Genomic DNA, 22,373 nt, shown 5'->3' with positions numbered 1-22,373 from the left:
AGAAGAGCACTACAATGGTTTGCGCCATCGAGCCAATGCACCTCGACGAGAATTGAACTCCGCAATTAAATTGAACAAGGAAAAAAAAAACCACGACCAGACACGTTCAATGAGCAAGCTGCTTCCAATATGGACTGCACCATAAAGGTAAGCCAGCACCTGAAAGTGCTCGCTGTTGTGGACTTTCCACGCGCGCGACTCGAAGGCTTCTTCCACCCACACCGCGAGTGAGAGAGTCCCCTGTACTCTTTCCTTCTTGTACAAAATTTCCTCTTCCTTCCCGTTCGTGGTTGTATGTCGGTGCTAGAATAACACAACTTAACCGCCGCATCTTTTTCTTTCCTTTCACGCTCCCCGTGAAAAAAGTCCTACTAATTAGCGTGCGCCCCGACAAAACAAAACAAAAAAAAAAAAACCACCCATTTCCCCCGCATTCTTCCTTTTCCCCGCGCTTATATATTTAATCATTTTTGTTTGTGGTTCTAACCGAACCGAGCCACCGGCAAGGACACCACGCGTGGACCTTTTTTTGTTTTTTTTTTATTTTCCCGAGCACAATTCAGAATGACCCGTGGAAGCTGCGTGTAACGGAGCGGCAGGTGTCCCTGAAGGCACAATGGATGGCATCAGGAGGCGATGCCTTTACAAAACCGGTATTTTACACATTTGTAACATTCTATTTTACTATTTGATGCTTGTTTGACTGACATGCGAGGTTAAAACCACCTTTAATTGTGCTGACTGTACAATTAAAAACAAAACAAAAAAAGACGATTGATTAAAAAGAAAACATTTTTTGAATGTGTTGATTGAGACTAACTTAATGCTCCTATCCAACGACCATTTTAGACCACATCTGAACGCACAAAAACCAAAATGGACGCTTAATGGTTAAAAAATATCCCTCGAACACCTTATTTTATTAAAAACGACAGCAAGTCTCATGAAACTGTTCTGTATTTGATTTGCTTTTTAGTGCCAAACGCCTTTTGGCCTTACACAAAAAGGCCCCCGTCTTGATTGAGGAAGTCATATTTGGGATACTTTCACATTATAGGCGAGCCTAATGTGATCAACTATTACACAAATGTGGCATATTAATCTTAGATTAACGAACATAACTGCGGAACAACTGTTTTAATGATAATGCCTCTACTTGTTAACATCAGAAGTGTCACATGCACATTCTTTTGCACACAATGGCCCGCACAAAGTTATTTTTCGGGTCGATTGTGTGCGCGCGTGTGTGTTTCTGTGGGGTTTATTTTAAGTTTAATTTATAGCTGCAAACGGGAGCGCTCGTCAGGTGTCGTTATCTCAACTCTGCAGGCTTCCTGTCTCAGACCTCAGACTTTCCACACATATTTCCGGCTGCTTGGACCATAGAGACACACCGAGAGTTTTAAAACATACGCCCCCCCCCCCCCCAAAAAAAAAAAAAAGAAAAAAAAAGTGCAAAAAAAAAAATAAAAATTAAGAAAAAAAATACATGGTTCTACTGTTTGGGCCTCTACTTCAGGAGAAGTTTCAGCAGAGTGGGGAGGAAAAACTGTTTGCAAAATCAGCTCAAGTTAACTTTTACTTCTGCTTTTTTGTGGGCCTCAGACATGCTCGCAACCTTTGCACAACTTCATCTGCAAAAAAAAAAAAAAACAAAACCCAACAAACTCATTACATGGATAGTATGGCCTTAATTATAACCACAAAGGATGTGGATTTTGTAGGTTCAACTACGAACGTCCAACTAAAATCTAACCTACTCACAGCAAAAAAAAAATTAGAATTTTATATTTCAACTTTATTCTTTATTTTGGGAACGAATGATGTCAAAACCATAAACAAATGTCATATGATAACATTTCTATTCTCGTAACTTTTACCGTTACAAATCAAAATGTAAAAACATTTATTCTTGTAAAATGTTTATACAGGATGCATTTACAAATGTTTTTGCAACCTTTGACACCTCGTGGAAACGTTTTTGTTCACTTCTCTTTAGTCTCATGGTGTAAGTATAATTGTCTATTATTGTTAAAAGTACAGTCATTTTTCTCATGTTTTGACTTTATTCTTTTGAAAAGCTCTTTATTCCCTTGATTCAAATTATTGCCTTGATAACGTTTAAACGTTTGTTACAACCACGTTTTAATTCTCGTACCATTTTCATTACTGTTGTGACAATTACAACTTTTATCTAAAAACATTTTCTTGCTTAAACTAACCATCTTGCTAAACCACAATTCTTGTAATATTACATCTTTATTATGCAGACTTATTTTGTTAACCTTTTCTACACAACTTTAGTACAATTTGTATGACATCTTTACAGGTAATTTAATTTTTGTAAGACTTGCAATGTTTAGTCTGTCTTCTTGTATGATTGTCTATTTTTTAATTTATAATTTTCAACTGAACTGTTAAAATTGTATTTTTACAGAAAATTACTATTCTTGTAAAATATGTCTAACTATATGGTTTTTTTTTTGTAAATTTTCAAGCTTTTTGTAAAATGTATTTCCTCATAAAATTACAAGTTTCGACAACATATTTTCCAAGTGTTGCCACCCAAAAATGATTCCTGTTTATAAAAAAAAAAAGGAAATCTCCAAACTTTTCATTGTCTCATGCAGAAGTGTACATTTAGACCAAAAATGTACCCCCCTCCAACATCTCCCTATTTTTCCACCTTGGGAAGTACTATCAGACGTGGGAATTCCGGAAAAGGCGGAAAAGGGGTGTGAAGTTTAACACCCGAAAATCACTCCTCCCACCCTTTTGTGTCGAAAGCAATTGCTCCTGCCAACAGCTATTTTCGTATGTCACATCGGCACGCCAGCTCTGATATCACCTTGACTTACAAGTTCAATATGTTGCATCAAGTTACTCGGATATCAAATAACGCGACATCAGGAGCTGTCGACAGGTTGGCTGATTAGTCTACGTGCGAGTGTTTTGTGCGTGAGCCGTGGCCTACAGAAGCTCCAAGCAAACAGTCTCATTTCCGATGCCTCGGCTTCGTTTACATGATAGACTGAGTCTCTGGCCTTCGCGGTCCCAGCGCATCAGTTTTGGGCAACTCTGCGTGATGCAACGCGCAGCTGCTGACCAGTGTGGAAGTTGCGCTCTCGCACGACAACACATAACGCTCGTCACATTTGACAGTGCTCGAAAAGGCGGCTCCGCTCGGTCTGTAGGAAGCCGCGGTTTCTGTGCAGCTTTGCGGTTGAAGCAAGAGAGTGATGTGCGGCTGAGGATCGAAAAACTGCCGCCGCCTCTCCTCTTGAGGATTAGCAGCCGAGCTAACCGTTTTGTGCCACTTTCAGGCCACTGTTTCACTTCTGCACATTAAAATTTGTCTGATGTTATCACTTAAAAAGAGAGCGAGAGAGAAAGAGAGAATCTGCTCAGGGAACAAAGACGATAGAGATCTTGCTTCGCTATATGCCATTTTTTCTTAGATTAGTACGTTAAAACTCGTTCATTTAAGTTACGAAACGACATTGTGATATTTCACCCGATACGATCAAAGTACAACCATAATCAACATCAGGGGAAAACATTTATGTAACATCGCGATACGTATCTCCCACTTTAATCAGATTTTTTTAAATGCTTTTCTCATGTAATTACGGCTTTAGTTATGACTTTATTCCCATAAAAATGCATTGTTGAAATATAACTACAATTACATTCTTGTAAGATATGTTCACTTTTTTTCATAATGCTTCAATGCAATTGTTAAAATGGGGGAAAAAAAAAATCATAATTACTCCACATCTTTGTTTTGACCTTATTCTCGAAATAAGCTTTTACGTCTCTACTCTCTCAGCATTTCACCTTTCCACACAAAATAATCTTGTAATTATCGCCCAATTTCATATTTATCCTTGTAACATTTTGATTTGAGAGGAATGTGGCGGGAGATGGGAAGACGGATAGGATCGCTGCAGCATCTGCAGTGATGCAAACTCCCTATCGGTCTGTAATGGTGAAGGATTTGATTTACCGGTCGATGTATGATGCCAGCCTCACCTGAGGTTCCTGGGGTGCAGGTCGTGACCCCAAGAACACGTTGGCGACCGCAGGCACCTGAAATGAGTTTCCTCTCTAATGGGCTCTCCCTTACAAAGAGGCTGAGAAGGTTATCCGTGGATGGCCTCGGAATCGAGGCGCTACTCCTCTGCATCGAGAGAAGCCGGAAGACGTGGCTTAGGCATCTGGTTAGGAAGTCTTCCCGGTGAAGTATTGGGCTCACGCCCCGCCTGGAGGAGACCCCAAGAGCGACCCAGGACCCGCTGGAAAGACTACGTCTCTCGGCTGGCCTGGGAATGCCTCAGGATCACCCCAGAAGAGGGAAGCCTGGGCTTTCCTACTGAGGCTACTGCCCCAACTATCTGAGACTGGATAAGGAGAAGCAGAAGAAAATAGACTGATGGATATTTTTGAGTTATTCTCATTAAAATACACAATACGTTGTCATACAATGATAGCTTTAGTCAGATCATTTTAATATTATACTCATAAGCAGGTCTTTCTTTTTATACAATTATTATCGTAATGTCTCAACGTTATAGTTAAAATGCAGGTTTTTCTGCATAAAACGTGTCCGGTCTCATAATGCTTTAACTTACTTGTAAAAACCTTGATACAACACAGCTACAATCAACAAACTGGGACAAACATCACAAAATTCTTGCGTAAAAAAACTTATACAATTGCATTTTTACTCTCAACATCTATTTGTATGACAAAGTTTGAAAATCTACAAACAATTCCTGTGCTTGACTGACCGGCAAGCTTGCTAACTAACTCAAATACACCTTGTTTTGCATTTTTTGAGTATCGTATTTTCCGTACTATAAAGCGCACATAAAAGCCTTTCATTTTCTCAAAAGAAAACGCTGCGTCTTACAATCCGGTATGCCTCATAAATGGATCAATATTGAGCCTTTAGTGCAACTCCATCTAATGGATGGATAATGTAACCCCAACCTCTACTGTAGCGTCAATTCTATGCGCTCTATATATGAAAAAAAGTCTTAAAATAGGCCATTCATAGAAGGTGCGCATTATAGTGCGGAAAATACGGTATGTTATCACATTACTCACTAATATTGATGAAATCCACACTACTTGGTCTTGATGTTCAAACTGATATTTTGTTAAAATCACCACAATTCAAGTCTAAACGATCAATTCACCCACACGCATTATGAAAAAGTTGTGAGCGTATTAGAAGAAAGTAACGACCGGCTCTTTTCTTCAAAGTGGCTTGTGATACCTTCTTTGTTGTATCGTCGTCGTTTAAGATGCTTTTGTTGAACGTTTTGATGCAATGTGAATAGCAAGATTTATTTTCGTTTTTTATAGGCTATTTTAATGAGGTACTTATTCTGTGAGTGTGCCAGACAATTTTAGTTGTGGATGACTTGAATAACTTCCCTGTTACAAGGTGACGGATGAAGATGGCGGTGTAAGAATATCACGTACGCGGAAAGGAAGATCAGTTGCTGCCGTACTTTTCTTTCAATCAGTTATAGTTATGGCCTACAAAGGTTTTTCTTACAAATATTCAGTGACTTAATGTAGGTCAGTGATAGACTACGTATTCTGAATTGTGTACAAACAGAACTCTGTTGTAAAACGGGGATCCCTCCCCCCAACCACCATCAAAATTTGGTTCCAACCCTCCTTGAGAGTCCATAAATTGATATTGATAAAGTTTATTTAAGGAGCTAATAATGGATGCGGAAAAAAATGAAAGTTAGCAAACAGACATCTTTTGCTTGGGATTTTTTGACTCAACATCCGAAACGTTTCTTGTTTGAGGAGTTAAGCTAGCATGTCGTTTATTCAAGTTTCCAAAGTAATTTTTAGCAATCAATTGTTTATGATGACGTTTTGGCTACAGGTGGAGGAGAGGGTGCAACAATGGCTGCCGTGTTAGAGGACGTTGTTTTTTTGCATTCCGTGAGTCTGCCCTCGGACTGGACAATTAATCGATTTTACTCGTTCGACATTTGTCTCTGGGGGGGAAGTTGGAAAATCTTTTTAATTGTCTTTGTCATATCTGTGGAAATTGAAGGTTAATGCTGGAGAATTGGCGGTGGGTGGCCCTGTATCAAAGCTGCTTTGATATCAGGAGAAAATACAGCAAATCCAATCAGCCATTTTCCATAGCGCCTTTCCTTATTAGGGTCACAGGTGAGCTTGACCCCCTCTGACCCAACTTTGAGAGGAGGGTACACCCTGGACTGGTCGCCAGACCTTTGCAAGGCCAAAGCAAATCCCAGAATGGAAGGAAAGAAAAACAATAAGCAAAGCCATGACCATTTCCCTTTTCTATAAGTGAAAGGTGGAAATCGATAAAAAGCATCATCACAAAACAACCTTGAAAGATAACGCTTGGTGTATTCCCAGTTATTTCTGTTTTTGCATCCTCACAATAGACGGCATTATTCGTAGTCACAACAGAGCTACAAGACAAGCAAAATCAACAACAACAACAACAATCATTTTGCTGTCCGACGACCTTGCCTTCCCACTACCGCCACCACCCTTGACCGCGGGGGTGTTTTGCAGATTTTAAAATGACCCACATCTTTTCGACTTCCTCTCCGCGGGCCCGTGCCAAAAGGTTTTGCCGCACATGGCGGCCAGGTTTCCTGTCAGCCGCTGAAAAAGCACAGCGCTGACGTACGAGGCCCAAAAGACAATGCTCGGCTCCTCTAAACAAACACGCTTCTCAGGCTCCGGATGTCGTCGTAGTTGTTGTGTTCTCCGCGCAGGCGCATCAGCGCGCCGTGCCATCTTGAGCTTTGTCAGCAAGCGCGGAAGGGACTGAAATCTGCGTTTTGCTCCGCCCATTCCCACCGCAAACCCAACCTTATTGACACCTCGCTTAAAGAAGACGTTTTGCTAAACCAACTTTTTTAGTATTTGGATTTAACGTTGCCTCTGTGGTGCCTCAGTAAACGTGAAATACGATTTAAAATCATCTACACGTTCCTGAGTCCCAGGCGCTTTTTTGCTGGGAGGCCTGAAATCAGGTCATCCAGATTGCTTGAGCTTATCTACATCACTAGCAAAGATCTCTGCCTTTCCGTTCCGGAGCTAGCGCTGTCAACATAATCACGTGTACGCTACTCGGAGGCAACCAATCACAGTGAAGGGGGCGGACTTCACCAAATGTGGACAAAATGGAGAGAAAACTGGCTCAAACCAAAGTAGTTGTCAGAGGGGTGTTTTCGGGACACTCGTATACGACAAAACTGAGGTGTTTTTTTTACTGTGTCTGTTATTTTATGGAAGTCTAAACAGTCCCAAAAATGAGACCTTTAAAACGCGGTCAAAGACAAGGGAGGCTTTTCAAAGACTACGTCATCTGTCACTGTAGCTTTTGCACTAACACGTCTTCTAATATTTTCTGACATCAGCTTCATCCATTTTCTTAGCCGCTTACCCTCACAAGTGTCGCGGGACTGCTGGAGCCAATCCCAGCTGTCATTGGGCAGGAGGCAGGCTACACCCTGAACTGGTTGCCAGCTAATCGCAGGGCACAGGGAGACAGACAACAGTCGCACTCACAATCACACCAAGGGGCAATTTAGAGTTTCAAATGAATACATGTTTTTGGAATTTGGGAGGGAAGCGGAGTGCCCGGAGAAAACCCACGCAGGCGCGGGGAGAACATGAAAACTCCACAACGGCGGAGCCAGGATTGATCCGAGGTCCTCAGAAGCTGCCCCACTGTGCCGCCAAGTTTAGTAGGAAATCTCCAAAACAAAACAAAAAAAGTTGCTAAAACAGTGAAGTGTAACATTTTTCTTTTAAAAGATAATCTTCTTTTTATATTGACCACACCATAAACATGATTGCAGAAAATCGTCCTGAATTGAAAGTGCAAAAACTACAACCCTGATTTAACAACTTATTTCTTAGTTATTGACTCTGTTAACATGCAGGACTACCATTTGTATTATGACGCCAGTGATGAAATCCCTTAGAGACACAAATAAAAGTGTAGATATTGTACTGCAGTCATTACGGTGGACAACTGATGAGCATATCTGGCTCACAGTTTGGAGACATTGGGTTCAAATCCTGCCCGTGATGTTTCGCACCTTCTCCCCGTGCCTGTGTGGGTTTTTTCCGGCTACTGTGGTTCCCCCCACTTCCCCAAAACATGTCATGTGGGTTAATTGAAGACTCAAAATTCCTTGCAAGTGTGAATATGAGTGCGAATTGTTGATTACCAACGTCCCTTAGACAAGACTATCATTTGCTCTGTGGTGCATGGATAAAATCCCAATGACTGTTTAGCGGAGGTGTGGACCAGCACTGAATCAGTTTTTAGTCAGGGCTGAGAAATATTTGGAGCTCCAAATTTGGCATCCAATTTTTAACTTATTATTTCTGGTTCTGGTTTGACAGAGAAGAAAATGTGTACAGGGAAAATTTATCGGAGGATCATCAAGGACCAATGAAATAATTTCGACAAATGGAATTTTAGGTGCTTATTTGAAGGATCAATTAAAATCAATCACTATCATTTCTTAATTTTCATAAAATAGTATTGGGGGTGCGTAGTTACTGACCAACTGATCAATCAGAGTTTGAAATGTTTTTGTATATTATCATCAATTAATTTTGAGTCATTTCCTATTAATACTAGGGGAACCATTTGCTTGTGATCAACAATGAATAAAAAAAAAAATGTACCTATTCACTGACTAATTTTAGTTTAATACTAGGATACACATTTGATAAGATCAACTAAAATATTTGATTTTAGTTAAATTATCAATATGAGTCCTTGACCAACTATGGGGAATATTGATATTTTTATTGAGTAATTTTAGCAAAGTTACTTTATTAATACTAAAAATAAACATTTGACTTACTGTGGCAGAGAACTAATGAAGAAACTCATGTATATTTTACTTATTAATTTTAATTACTAAACTTTTTTTTTTTTTTTTTTTTTTTAAATAAAGACAATTTGAACCAGCACAAAACCCCAGGGAGGATAAGTGGATGGATGGAAAATTCCAAACTAAATAAGCTATTCTTCAGCTTCGATTGCCGTTGTCAAAGCTGTCCTTCAGAATGGAAAAATGAAAAATAAAGCTTGAATGTAATGCTTCCTCCTTGGTGGATGCCACGCATCCTCGAGGAAGCTGGCGGTGTAGCGTCGGTGAAACACTGCTAGCAGACCAACAAATGGCGACCAAGACAATACTTAAGGTAACCAGGAAGCGAGCGCATTAAAATAGCCACTGACCCAGCAGCCGTGTCGCACAGGAAGCGCTGTCTGTGGTGAGTGAGGACCAGCCCATCTACGAGCCGCCCTACACCGCCACCATGCACATGAAGGCGGAGATGACGTCGCCGGGCGGATTCAAGCAGAGTCCCGAGCACGCAGAGTCCAACTGGCCGCCCGCAGCGCCCACCGCCCAGAAGAGGGCCGAACACGTCAACGGAACCAAGTGAGTCAGGGCGGCCCATAGGGGGAACCCAACAAGGACGGAGTGGGGGGGGGGGGGGGGTGGACTTGGTCACAGTCCAGGGTTTTTCCATTTACTAAAATATTCCCTGATCCTGTTATGAATGCATCACGATTACGAGCACAATACTTTTTTTTTTTTGTCTTTGCATTCCGGATAAAATACATCGCTAGATTTTTAATTAAATTGCAAACACTGCAGAAAAACGTCTGACACTGAAGAACTATGGGAAAATAATTGATCAATGTATACATTAAAAGACATTATTGGTAAAAATTAATATTAGTTTATATTTTGCCTATAATATCTGTTGTTAGAAATGTGATATTTTCTACTTTCTAAATTTGCTACATTTTATTAATACTAAAGATGAGCATTTAAATATAATTGACGATGGGAAAGTAAATGAATAGATTTTTAAAAACAATGTCAAAAATCAATGAATCAATTTTTCAAGGGGCTTGGGAGGAGAATTTGACAATCCACAGGTCAAATTAATGAATGATTTTTAACATATATATGTACTTTATTTTTTATCTCTTGTAAATGTACTATATATTTATTCGTATACAACTAGAGTACAGAAATAAATTGTATCGAATATTTTAGAGTTGAGTTTGTATTTCGTCCACAGAGATAACATTTACAAAAAAAAAATTGAAACTTTCAGCGAAGTATATAGTTCGCCAATTACAATTTATTACAACTGACTCAAGAGCACCTCTGCTGGCTGTAGCCAAAAACTACAGCTCCATCTTGCATGCTGATGTCATTGTGACTTTCCAATCAGAGGTCCCCACAGCGGGTCACTCGAGTGATTTTTACAGACATGTTTGTACTGTACACAGTGGGTAAAATACTAAAAAGAGGGTGCGGTCAACCTGCAGCTTGTGGACCATATGTGGCCTACAAGAGCATTTGATCCGGCCCTCTGTAAAAATAATTATTTAGCAGCCCACCGATGCTAAAACATCATTCCAGTGTCCCTCCGTGTTTTGTAGCCACGAGTCGCCAGTGGACTGCAGCGTCACAAAGCGCTCCCGGCACATGAGCAACGACGGTGTCCCGATGGCGTACCAGTCTTCGTACCCGGAACCCCGCGTCAGCCCGCCGAATGTCACCCCACCCAGCATTACCACCACGGAGGAGAAACGCGTCATTGTACCTGCAGGTGAGCAGATCACCCGGTCCGCAACTCTCCAATCCAGAATACCAGAAATTAGATGTCTTTCTACAGTATATAGATCCAAGCCAAGAATGGGTATAAGAAGTCTTCACACCCCGGTTCAAAGGCAAGGTGTTTGTGATATTTAAAAAAAAAAAAAACTACACTGAATAATTTTTAAAAAATGAGATGTGGCTATGTTCAAAACAAGCCAATCACATTTAAATTCATGTAAAATGGCAGTCAGCATACACCTGCTACCATTTCAATTTCCTCTGATTAACCCTAAATAACGCTCAGCTGTTCCACCCAGCTTTTTTTCTTACATTTGTGTAGTCACATCTTGCATCATGATGCTGTGGTCCACACAGAGAGATTCCACAATGTCATAAATCTCATTATTTGAAGGAATCAGTCAGAAACAGTGTAGAAAAAGAATTCAAGGAATAAAATGCACCATGGAAAGGAAATATAGCACAGTAGTGGAATTACCAAAAATCAAATATCACTCCAAAAGTGATGAAATGAAAAGTGATCCGAAAAGCTGACCGAAAAATCGAAGGAACTGCAGAAATATCTGGCAAGCGCTGATTGTTGAGTATGTGTGACAACAATCTTCTGTCTCCATCACGTCTGGTCTACATGGTAAGGGTGGCAAGACGGAAGCCTTGCAAAGAAAAACATGCGAGCCATTTTGCAGAAACACAATTAAAATCTTACAAACAAATGTGGAAAAGTGTTATGGTCTGAGGAAAAAAAAACTTTGACCATAATTGTCACACTTCTCACCACCGAAATCATACCATGCTTTCAGTGAAGCATTGTGTATGCAATATATTGTTTTTGGGCTGTTTATCTTCAGTTGGAACTTGGGCCACCAACATATCCACTTTAGGAATGGAGTAAGTGGGCGTATGCGAGCCAGGGATACTGTGAGGGAAAAAAGATCAGTGAACAAAAAAAGGTGGTTTAGTTTATATAAATTTAGATTTTTTTTTATACTCAAATAACTTTTGCAACATTTTTCTTTAGGTTAATTTAGGTATTCCCCAATACGTGCATATAACTGGTGTCAAGTGAAAACAATGTTTGCTGGGCCATTAACATTGCATCGTCTGAAAGCAAGGCATTTTGAACACTTCAGGGGGGAAAAAAAAAAAAACATCCATCCATATCCTGAGCTGCTTATCCTCACGAGGGTGGCGGGAGTGCTTGAGCCTATCCCAGCTTTCAACGGGCAGGAGGCGGGGTACACCCTGAAGTGGTCGCCAGCCAATCGCAGGGCACAAAGAGAGAGACAACAGTTGCACTCAGAATCACACCTATGGGCAATTTAGAGTCCCCAATTGATGCATATTTTTGGGATGTGGAAGGAAACCGGAGTGCGTGGAGAAAAAACATGCAGGCAGGAGGAGAACATGCAAACACCACACAGGCGGGGCCAGGGTTTGAACCCTGGTCCTTAGAAATGTGAGGCAGAAGCTCGAACCACTTTTCCCACCGTGCCGCCCTCATCGTATCGATTTGTGAAAAAAATACTACACTGACCAAATTTGGACCTAGGAGACGTCAGTCCGATGCAACCAATTTCTCGTTAAAAAGACATTTTTTAATTTGACGTTAGTTTGTATACTTCCAGATTAGTGTGAGAATCAAAACCAACTATAAACATTCTGAAAGCACTGCAACATTGTATGTATTTGCTTTTCATCCTACAGTAAATTTTTAATCACCTGAGAAAATACAAGACAGTTTTATGTTACTGCGACTGTCAGCCATTTCATAATTTTTGGATACAGCTCATGCATTGGACCTAACGGACTGTGCAGAGATGGTTGATGGTGCGGATTTCAGTGAGTCAGTTGGGTTTTTCCACCATTCAAGTCTTGAGGAATCTCAAGAGCCTCGCCATGGAGTCAGAAATCGCGTCATAATACGTGGATATTGCCGCAGAGCACCGCGTATCTTAACAATTGGGAACAAGTACAAGATTTGTGAGGACGGCATCTGCGGCACGCTATTACGGGCAACCCAAAGGTGGGCTCTTTGTTTTGCAACTGGAAATGACTCACCCTTTCCTGAGGTGACACATTTTGTTACGGGACATCAACCGATTAGGATTCTGCCTCACATAATATATTATTATGCATAAGACTTGTGTAGCTGCCACTGCAGCTAAAATAATTTGCTTGAATCTATTTTTGATTGGGTGTGCAACTTCCGTCCCAGCCTGGATTTTTATAGATGGTTAGCTACTTTGCTAAAAAGCCACCAAAAAAAAAAAAAAAAAAAAAAAGGATTTTTCCCTATTGTTTATAATGGGGGACCCAGGCTAAGCAGAAGAGAATGTCGCCGTAAAAGAGTCAAATTTGAATTAAATGTGTTTAACATGGACGCATAAACATTCAACATGTTCAGAAACATGATATCAGCAGCTTTCAGGAAACCACATTTAAGACAACAAAAACAAATTTTTTGAGCCCACTTTGATAGCTTAGGATGACCCATTCACTAAATATGACCAAACGCAATGGGGGATGTGGGCTAAATACCTCATGACAATATAAGATCCTCCAAACATTAGATTTAAGGATGAGGTGTCATTTAAAAAAAAAAAAAAGTGTTAATTTTGTGAAATAATTATATCGCCTATCGAATTCTTATAAGGATCTGCCATTGACTTCCTTTGTATTAAACTTTAGAAATAGGCAATTTCCCAAATGTCTTTGATTTATTAATTTAGAAAAGTTTAGCTTTTTGATAAAATCATCCAATTAACAATCCCTGGGGGAGTTTTGTAAAAGCTGGTCTGTGTTGAAGTAGTTCAACTTCAAGGTTGACATCTTGCTCTACTCCTTTATCTCGCAAACTGGTTTAGACTTGAGCAACAGTGCCTCCGCTGGTTGCAGCCAAGTAGTGCACTCTTACCTCAATTCCTTAAATCAACAAACATCTAACCCATATATCCATTTACCATTTACAATGTCTCTCCCAACTTGACAGTTGACAAATAGACCTTTATCAACGTTTCGCTATCATTCGCCCCCGTGTCAGATCCTGAGGTGTGGACACAGGACCACGTGCGTCAGTGGCTGGACTGGGCCATCAAAGAGTACGTCCTGGAGGAAGTGGACGTCATGCTCTTCCAAGCGCTAGACGGCAAGGCCCTGTGCAAGTTGACTAAAGAGGACATGATGCACCTCACGTCCGCCTACAACACCGACATCCTGCTCTCGCACCTCAATTACCTCCGGCAGAGTAAGGCCGTCCCCTTTCTCCTTCTGGCTATTTTTTTTTTTTTTTTTTTTTTTTTTTTTTAATTGGACAGCCAAATAACTTCACAATTCCAATAAATAAGGTGAGAATGATTATAATGATTGCGGGCAAAAATTGCACGACTGTACCTCAGTTGCTTCAAGACACAATTGCATCAACAATTAACTAGTTACTATGCACATTCCTAGGAGGAATTTCATATTAAATGAATATATTTCTATTACACTGGAGCCAAAACTAACAGTCTTGCTCTTTTCTTCAGGTAGTCCGACTTTCTCGTACTCCACGAATGCCTCCACCAACACGCCGCAACCACCCCCGCCGCAGCCTCGGCTTCAGGTCAAAACAGGTGAGTGAGACTTGCCAAATTTTACATGTGCTCCATAAAGTTACTACACACCTATTTTAAATCCACAGAAACCTGAAAAAGAACTCACCATTGAGTTGATACGGAAGGTTTCACTCATCGGTTTGCACAAACTGGCTTCATTGTTCAAACTGGAGAAAAAACCTTTCCAAATGTTCTTTCAATCCAAACTAACATTTATAGACACCAATGTGAAATACTTGAAGTGAAATTAGGCTTCAGTCATGCGTTGGCAAAAACCCATGATTCGATGTAGAATTAATTAAAATTAGGGGTCGTTCATGACAGAAAAAAAAAAAATCTTGATTCAACACTGTAAAGAATCACTGTCGTAGTTCATGGACAGGTAGTAGACGTACTTCCAGTAAAAGTCACCCTTGACCTTCTCTCCCCAAAGTATAAAGTACACTGTTTGTTAACAATATATGTAGATCCTCATCTAATCTGTTCAAATGTCATAACTCGTTCTGGCTCTATACATACACCCCCCCTCCCCCTGCCCCACCCAAAACAAAAAACAGTTAAAGTACCATTTGCAGTTTCACGCTACACTTGTGTGTACTTACGTGGCTTAACCAAGGCTTAAGAGCAAATCACAAACCGTAACAAAGTGCTGTTCATAAAGTTTGATTATGAACAGAATAGAAAGCTTTTATTGTCATTGTATGGTGAAGATACTACAAAATCGGGGTTATGACAACATAAAACAATATCGCTAAGCATATACCAGGGGCAGAATAACTGTTCTTGCGCAGGGGTTTCAAGCAGCCAGCCTCTCATGAGCTACCGACAGGGTGGGGGGGGGTGATCCTGTTATGTGATCTATATATATATATATATATATATATATATATATATATATATTATATATATATATATATTTAAAATACAGAATTAGCTTTTTGTGCACCGTATTGTCTGTGCTTTCATCCTGGATCAGGCTGTGCCAAGGTGGAATTTTAAAATGACACACCATCTGATCCTGCACTTTCTACTTTGGCTAGAGACCAGACCTTTCCCACTCGGAAAAGAGAAAATCTCGTCCAGTTTAACCACTTTTTCTTCGATTATTCACATACTCCAAGAGTCATTGCATCTTAAAACAACAGCATTTCTTGTTTAACTTTCTCCATGAATCTCAAAAGTAAACATAAGCAGCATGTCTAGCTCGTCTTTGGTCTACATTGCCCAGACTGCGTTGCTAACTAAAGCAGAGGTGGTGGACGCTGTAATTATAAAAAGACATTGATGGGTTGCATAAGTACTGTAACATTTGTAATTATGAGTGTACGTCTTTAAGACGGGGGGTGTAAGGTAAATTAGGAAAAAGAGTGTGTGGCGGAGCAGTGGTCGTTGTTAGAGAAAGTTCCATTTGAACATCCAAACCAGTGGCTTCTTTTAATTTTTTACAGTACGTATGTGAATTCTGCCATTGGATGTAACAACCACTCATCCCTCACTCATTTAATCACATTGCAAAATGCCACAAACTGAATAGTATGTATGTTATACATTCAATTTGCATTGGATTTTTAATTTTTTTTGCACGCAACGTAGAATATCTGCGAAGAGACTGCATCAGCGCTGCACAATTGCGCACGTGCGCAGTTGAGAGAGAACATTGACGTTTTTTCCGACGCATTGAGCACCCCTGTTCTTGATGCTCAAATATTTTTTATCCCTGTGTCCACGTCTCTGTAGCGGGAGTGGATCAACCAGCCAATGTGTAAAAAAAAAAAAGTTTTGAGGCTAAAATAAATTCTCATTCTGGTCACAGCTGGTGGCATTGCGCCTCAGATGTGTCGGAAGCCGGTAATTTGCCAGGTCAATTTTGTCACCTTATCTCGTATTCTGTTTCTTTTTTACTTTGTGTTGAAAGTGAAAAAGTTTAAAAGTACAAGTAGATTTAAGATATGCCACCAGTAGATGTCATAACAGCCGCCCAGAAAATTTAAGTCGTAAGATCGGAGTCAAAATGCTCCAGGTACCAAGGAATGTCCGAAATGGAGAGAAAGCTTGGCTCTTTGCGATAGTTTCTATAATTTTGACCCGGTAGTTGTACTTTTAAGTGGTGGACTGAATCCCGTAAATCCCCACTGAAGACACCAAATGCACAGCCTGCCAATCTAGTTTCATCTTCTCCGTGTAAATTAGAAGAGTATTTTCGATACAAATCTGAATGACAAGTCTTCATTCATGACAATGTACAGTACATGTCAGCTAAAGGGTGGTGTTTTTCAATTCTTGTTTACCAACTAAAATCACACTTTTGAGGTGCCACCGTTTTTAGGGTTAGGGTTAGGGTTAGCCCGTTTTTTTTTGCAACCATGGTTCTACTTTGCATCAATCACATCCAGGCTCAGTTTAAAACTCCAAATTCCCATCTTATCGTAAACAAACAAGTGAGTGGGAACAACAGAGACGTCTCGAAACAATGTCCTGAGAGTTCAGAGCAGTGTTACATAGTTTCGAGAGTCTAAAGAGGTTCCTTGGCACAACACTGGCCTCAACTGATGAATCCCAAACTCAACAGGCCGTTTCGGGCAGGAAGCAGCTGCAATGGCACAGGAAGTGGGGGAGGGGGGTCCGGGGGGGTTGGCAGTGGGTGGGGTATAGGTCACAGTGCTGGGACACAACTCGCAATCTGGTGGAGACAGAGTCGGCCTAAACAAAAGAACACTCACCCAAGAAACTACGGGGTCATCTTAAGACCTCTCGACTTCTTATCGTCTTGCGCGTCCATTTACGGACTTCCTTCCCGCCGCAGCTTCGACGGTCACTTCAAAAGATTTTGCTGATGCCGAACAACCACAAGTCTCATTCCTCGTACTCATCACTCTCATTGTCCTGTTCTGTGCAGAAAGCAGTTTTGATGAGATTGGCCGCAGGAACAGCTGGACCACCAACAACATGACGGTAGTGCCCAAAAGTAAGAAACGACATCTGACTTGCCAAAAGACAAGATTCATTTCAACACGTCAACACCGCTGAACTTCTCCTTGGTAGGTTCAACCATGGAGCACCAGCACAGCAGAGTGACAGAACCAGCACCCAGAATCGGCCAAGGTGTGATTCTTCACGAGGCGTTCAAACCTACTGAAAGTGACGCATAATGAAGTGCACCCAACACTAATTTAGCTACCATAAAATATACACTAAAACGGAACCAGGTGGTCTTAAAGCTTACACACAATCTAACCACAGAACATCCAAGATGAAACCATCGATTCAGCGACACTGTTGACTGTCAAGTTGGTCCAATTTCAAAATGATTCTACCCACAAGAAATAAAATAGTGAATTCTGTTTCCATCGTAACGCCTTTAAGTCTGTCGTCATGTCTTAAAGCCTTGTAAAGTGACAACGGCTTCAAAATTTGACAATACAGAGAAGTGTTAACAAGCTTGTTAATTAAATATTGAGAAAGAAAAGACTTCTAAATATTGAAAAATCAAGCCATTGTCTCCGCTCTCAAATGCAGCGGATGTGTCCACGGAATGTGTGAAACCACGCCCCACTAAAAAAAAAAAAAAAAAAAAAGTTGCTACTTCGTCAACAATGACAGGTGCGAGTCACCAGCTAGCTCGTTTGGACCTAGAAAGAATAACTATAGGTGTATTCAGAAATTCAATCCATGGTTATTACTCGAATATCAAAAAGTGTGAATGATACTAGAGGAAATTTTGAATTGAATTTCAAAACTCTAGTTCTAGCCACGATAACATTCATGGTGAATGAGGTCACTGAGGTCGCCGTCAGCCCACAACCCTCGGCACCTTGAACGGATTCCGTGCTCGCCACGCCTGATGTTCTGTCGCATCACTTTCTCCCCAGTCAGAGTACAATTTCCCACCCTCACAGCCTGGCGCGCTGAATAACCAAAGCGGACATTGCAATAAGCCCCAGAATTTCCCAAAAATTAAATTGAGGACCCCCGCTGGTTACGCCGAACACCCATTAAGTATGTCTCAATTGGATGGCATTTTGCATCTTCTCGCCATTGTACTTTTGCCATGGCTTGCCAAAATCTGAAAAACTGAAAGTGCAAAAACACTAAATCTATATCTCCACAATTTAGTAGTACATACTGCAGTTCAGCCTTTGCATGTTTTCTTCAAATATGTATGATTTACTCAGAAACAAATGTCTGAATTCACTTTCCCGAATCACAAAGGAGCATTTTAACATTCCAAAAAGCCACAAGTGTGAGATCGTGTATTACAATGGCGGCTGGTGTTAATCTAACTTTTCTTGTTCAACTCCAGACTCAGCTGACTGTTAGGGCAGCGCCCCTTGTGCCCTGATTGACCAGCCCCCATTGCTATTATACAATTACAACACAGTAATTGTCTGGCAGACATTTAAAATTGAGAAGGTGTAAGAATGACACCTACTGGAGATTTCCAGTACTGCTGGAATTAATTGATGTTTTTCAGTGCCGAAATGTTTTGTTTATGTTCAACTGCAGAACCAGCACTTTTTTTTTTTTTTTACTGTGGATGCTTCCCCCCCCACCACAGAATTTGATAGACCTGCAAATATTACAGCTATTTCAACTTTAGTGATTCCACAATGAAAATCAAACATGAAAAAATGATTTTAAAAAAGGAAAAAATAATGAATGATATAAAATATTGAGTAAAATCACTCCAAAATCTCCTGTACTGGCCTCTATCTTTAAGACAAACTATCATAGTCCTAATCTCAGCCAAATGCTGTTCCGCCAGCACCCTACTGGTGGTCTCAAGAGGCGTATGATGATGTCAGAATCCCAAGAGGAGGAAACGAAGAGCTCCCTTTAGATTGGCTTAAGTGTGGCAAATACTCTCCCATTTCATCAAATATGACGACAACTTTTAGCCTAGCACTTTGCATTCTCAACTGTATTTTTGTATTCCCTACAATGTTTTTTTTTAAAGTGTCAATATTCATTGTATATCTGCTCTGTCCACTGTTAACGGTCTTTTTCCTTCTTCTCTACAGACCCCTATCAGACATTAGGGCCCATAAGCAGTCGGCTGGCAAACCCAGGTAAAGAGAAGATTGCAGAATAAGAAAAGCAACCAAAAAAAAAAGTGGGTGACACAAATGAGCCTTTTGCACTGTGTTGGCAAAGCGAGAAGAAAAAAACAAAAAACAAAGAGCGTGGCATTAAAGTGCTGGGCGGAGGTGATTTCTGTGACCATTTGCCTTGCCGTTTTCCTCACAGAAGGCCAAGCCGTTCGCTCGTCCAAGAAACGAACAGGCAAGCAAAGTTCAAACAGGCTGCCTGACCTCAGCGGCCAAAGGCCTGTGGGTAGGTCATTGTCCAGAAATACTGTATAACACGCCTTAGTGTGAGCCACACAGTGAAAAAGTCCCATTTTGTTCACTTCAAGTTTGTCAAAAGACAAATTATTTTGGCCTCATTCATTTTACTCAGTTCCATCATAAACTGTGCTAAAATGCAATTTTTAATTTAATATTGTGTATGTATGAAGACATAAGCATGTTTTTTGCAAATGTTATTTTTTACCTTTTTTTTGTTCTACTTTCTTGGGGAAATGCAGGTCCCAAAGTGGAAATCTTTAGTGAGTCCCTGTTATAAAAGATATTTTGAGCCCTGACAAATACTAGGATTCATTCATCCATTTTCTTAGCCGCTTATCCTCAAATGGGTCACATGGTCCTGGAGCCTATCCAAGCTGTCATCGAGCAGGAGGCGGGGTAGACCCTGAACTGGTTGCCGGCCAATCGCATTCACAATCATGCATAAGGCCAATTTAGAGTCACCAATTAATGCACGTTTTTGGGGATGTGGGAGGAAACTAGTGTGCCCGGAGAAAACCCACACAGGGACAGGGAGAACATGCAAATTCCACACAGGCGGGGCTGGAATTTGAATCGTGAGGCCAACCATCTAACCAATAGCCCCACCGAGCTGCCATTACTAGGATTCAGAACCACATTTTTCTGTGGTCATTTCATCATGACCAATTTCTATACATCACTCCAAGGAAATGTAGGCAACTGCATATAAAAAATAAATAAATAAATAGAAAACTTTTTTTTTCATTGCGGCACAGTGGCGTAGCTGTAAAGCGTTGGGGACCAGGGTTTAATCCCAGCCCCACCTGTGTGGAGTTTCCGTGCCTGCGTGAGTTTTCTCCAGGCACTTTGGTTTCCTCCCACATCCCAAAAAGATGCATTCATTGGAGACTCTAAATAGCCCCTAGATGTGACTGTGACTGTTGTCTGACTCAATGTGGCCTGCGATTGGCTGGCAACTAGTTCAGGGTGTACCGCACCTCCTGTCCGTTGACAACTGGGATTGGCTCCAGCACTCCTGCGACCCTCGTGAGGATAAGCGGCTCAGAATATGGATGAAGTTAAAAAGGATTAACTAGAACGGTGTGCAACATGATAAATTACTGAAAATTCATTTTCTTCTGGTGTTTGGGAGACATAATAATACAGTTATGCAGACAAACTAGAAGTATTTCATAACGACTCTACGGGACTCCGTAAGCTGATGCTGATGTAAAAATCATACGACAGGGAGTAACATTATAGATGCGTTAATGAAGAATTTGTGACCTAACGTCAGTTGCTTTAAGGCATTTAAACACCACCACATAGATGCTATATTTTAGTCGTCTATGGCATTTTGAGTTGTTTGCATTAACTTCACAGACGAAGGCAAAGGTATGTTTTTTCTAAATATCCATTTTTTGCTTTGTGTTTACCTTGACAGTAAACCTGAAGTTGGCGTGTCAACACACAACTACAATCCTCTTAGTTTGAAGAATTAATCACTTTCTTCCAAACTGCTGCTTGTTGTATGTTAAATTCACTCCCCTCATTGTATCTCTCAACCCAAAAAAAGAAAAAGATCGCCTGAACCACAGGTCATACCACGAAAAACTGATGTCGGGTGACGGGTCATTGGTACCTCAAGGCACCACTGGGTGTAAAGTCCACAGCGTGACACTTATACACAAATCCTGTCTGAAACAGGCTCGGGCCAGATCCAGCTGTGGCAGTTTCTGCTGGAGCTGCTGTCGGACAGCAACAACGCCAGCATCATCACCTGGGAGGGCACTAACGGCGAGTTCAAGATGACTGACCCCGACGAGGTGGCCAAGCGCTGGGGCGAGCGCAAGAGCAAGCCCAACATGAACTACGACAAGCTGAGCCGCGCCCTGCGCTACTACTACGACAAGAACATCATGACCAAGGTGCATGGCAAGCGCTACGCCTACAAGTTCGACTTCCAGGGCATCTCGCAAACGCACCAGAGCCACCAGACGGCCGACGCCGGCGGCGTGGTCAAGTATCAGACGGAGATGTCCTACATGCAGCCTTACCACAGCCACCAGCCCAAAATGAACTTCATGACGGGCCACCCGCCACCGATGCCTGTCTCACCCGGGAACTTTTTCGGCCCGCCGTCCACGTACTGGAACTCGCCCAGCAGCCCCATCTACCCCGGGGCGGCCATGAACAGACATCCCGCTACCCACTCCCACCTCAGCTCATACTACTGAGGGTCTCACTCACTCACACACACACACTCTCTCACTCACACACACACTCTCTCACTCACACACACTCACACACACACACACACAAAGGGGATGATTTTTTTTTTTTTAAAGGGCATTATGATGTAGGTTGCACAGATAGCAGAGATGGGCAGATGGATATATAGTCTTCCCAAGATATGAAAATACTGATGACACGTATTTACTGTATTAAGTTACGGAACCAAGTTTCTCTTCCCAATGTATGGCGGCTATAAGGACCCTTGGAAATATATATATATTTTCCCCTCAATTGAGATGTACAGGTTATGGTTCACATAAATGGTGGAAAGAAGTTTCGAAATGATTTAGTCTTAATTTTTCTGTATCTCAAAAAGAGGTGTGTAGACATTTTCTGTAAGTACAGAATCTTTTTGTAAGCAAAAGAAACTTGACTTCAGAGACCTTTGTAAAAGAAATTGTACAGAATGTTCTATTATGTAGCAGTGTTACTCATTACTTATGTTAATAAATGTTCCCTGTAACTAACGACGGGAC

At 41.1% G+C, this 22,373-nt stretch overlaps 1 protein-coding gene across 2 annotated transcripts; it reads left to right on the top strand.

Annotated features, from left to right (window-relative positions):
- On the top strand, positions 1–22,369 carry fli1rs (Fli-1 proto-oncogene, ETS transcription factor-related sequence). Of its 2 annotated transcripts, none has more exons than XM_061819939.1 (9): positions 1–147; positions 9,304–9,488; positions 10,508–10,677; positions 13,726–13,929; positions 14,210–14,296; positions 17,175–17,243; positions 17,321–17,380; positions 19,297–19,344; positions 21,310–22,369. In XM_061819939.1, exons 1-9 carry the CDS (start codon positions 130–132, stop codon positions 21,837–21,839), a joined length of 1,371 nt encoding a protein of 456 aa, XP_061675923.1. In that variant the 5' UTR covers positions 1–129; the 3' UTR covers positions 21,840–22,369. The 2 variants fall into 2 exon arrangements, with proteins under 2 accessions (XP_061675923.1, XP_061675922.1); XM_061819938.1 differs by having other exon boundaries at positions 5–653.
- The last annotated feature ends 4 nt before the right edge of the window (positions 22,370–22,373 follow it).

This window comes from Syngnathoides biaculeatus, chromosome 5 (genome assembly GCF_019802595.1).
Source record: "Syngnathoides biaculeatus isolate LvHL_M chromosome 5, ASM1980259v1, whole genome shotgun sequence".
Lineage (NCBI taxonomy): Eukaryota > Metazoa > Chordata > Actinopteri > Syngnathiformes > Syngnathidae > Syngnathoides > Syngnathoides biaculeatus.
Note: the sequence above shows the minus strand (reverse complement) of the source record. Positions and strands in the feature narration are given on the sequence as shown.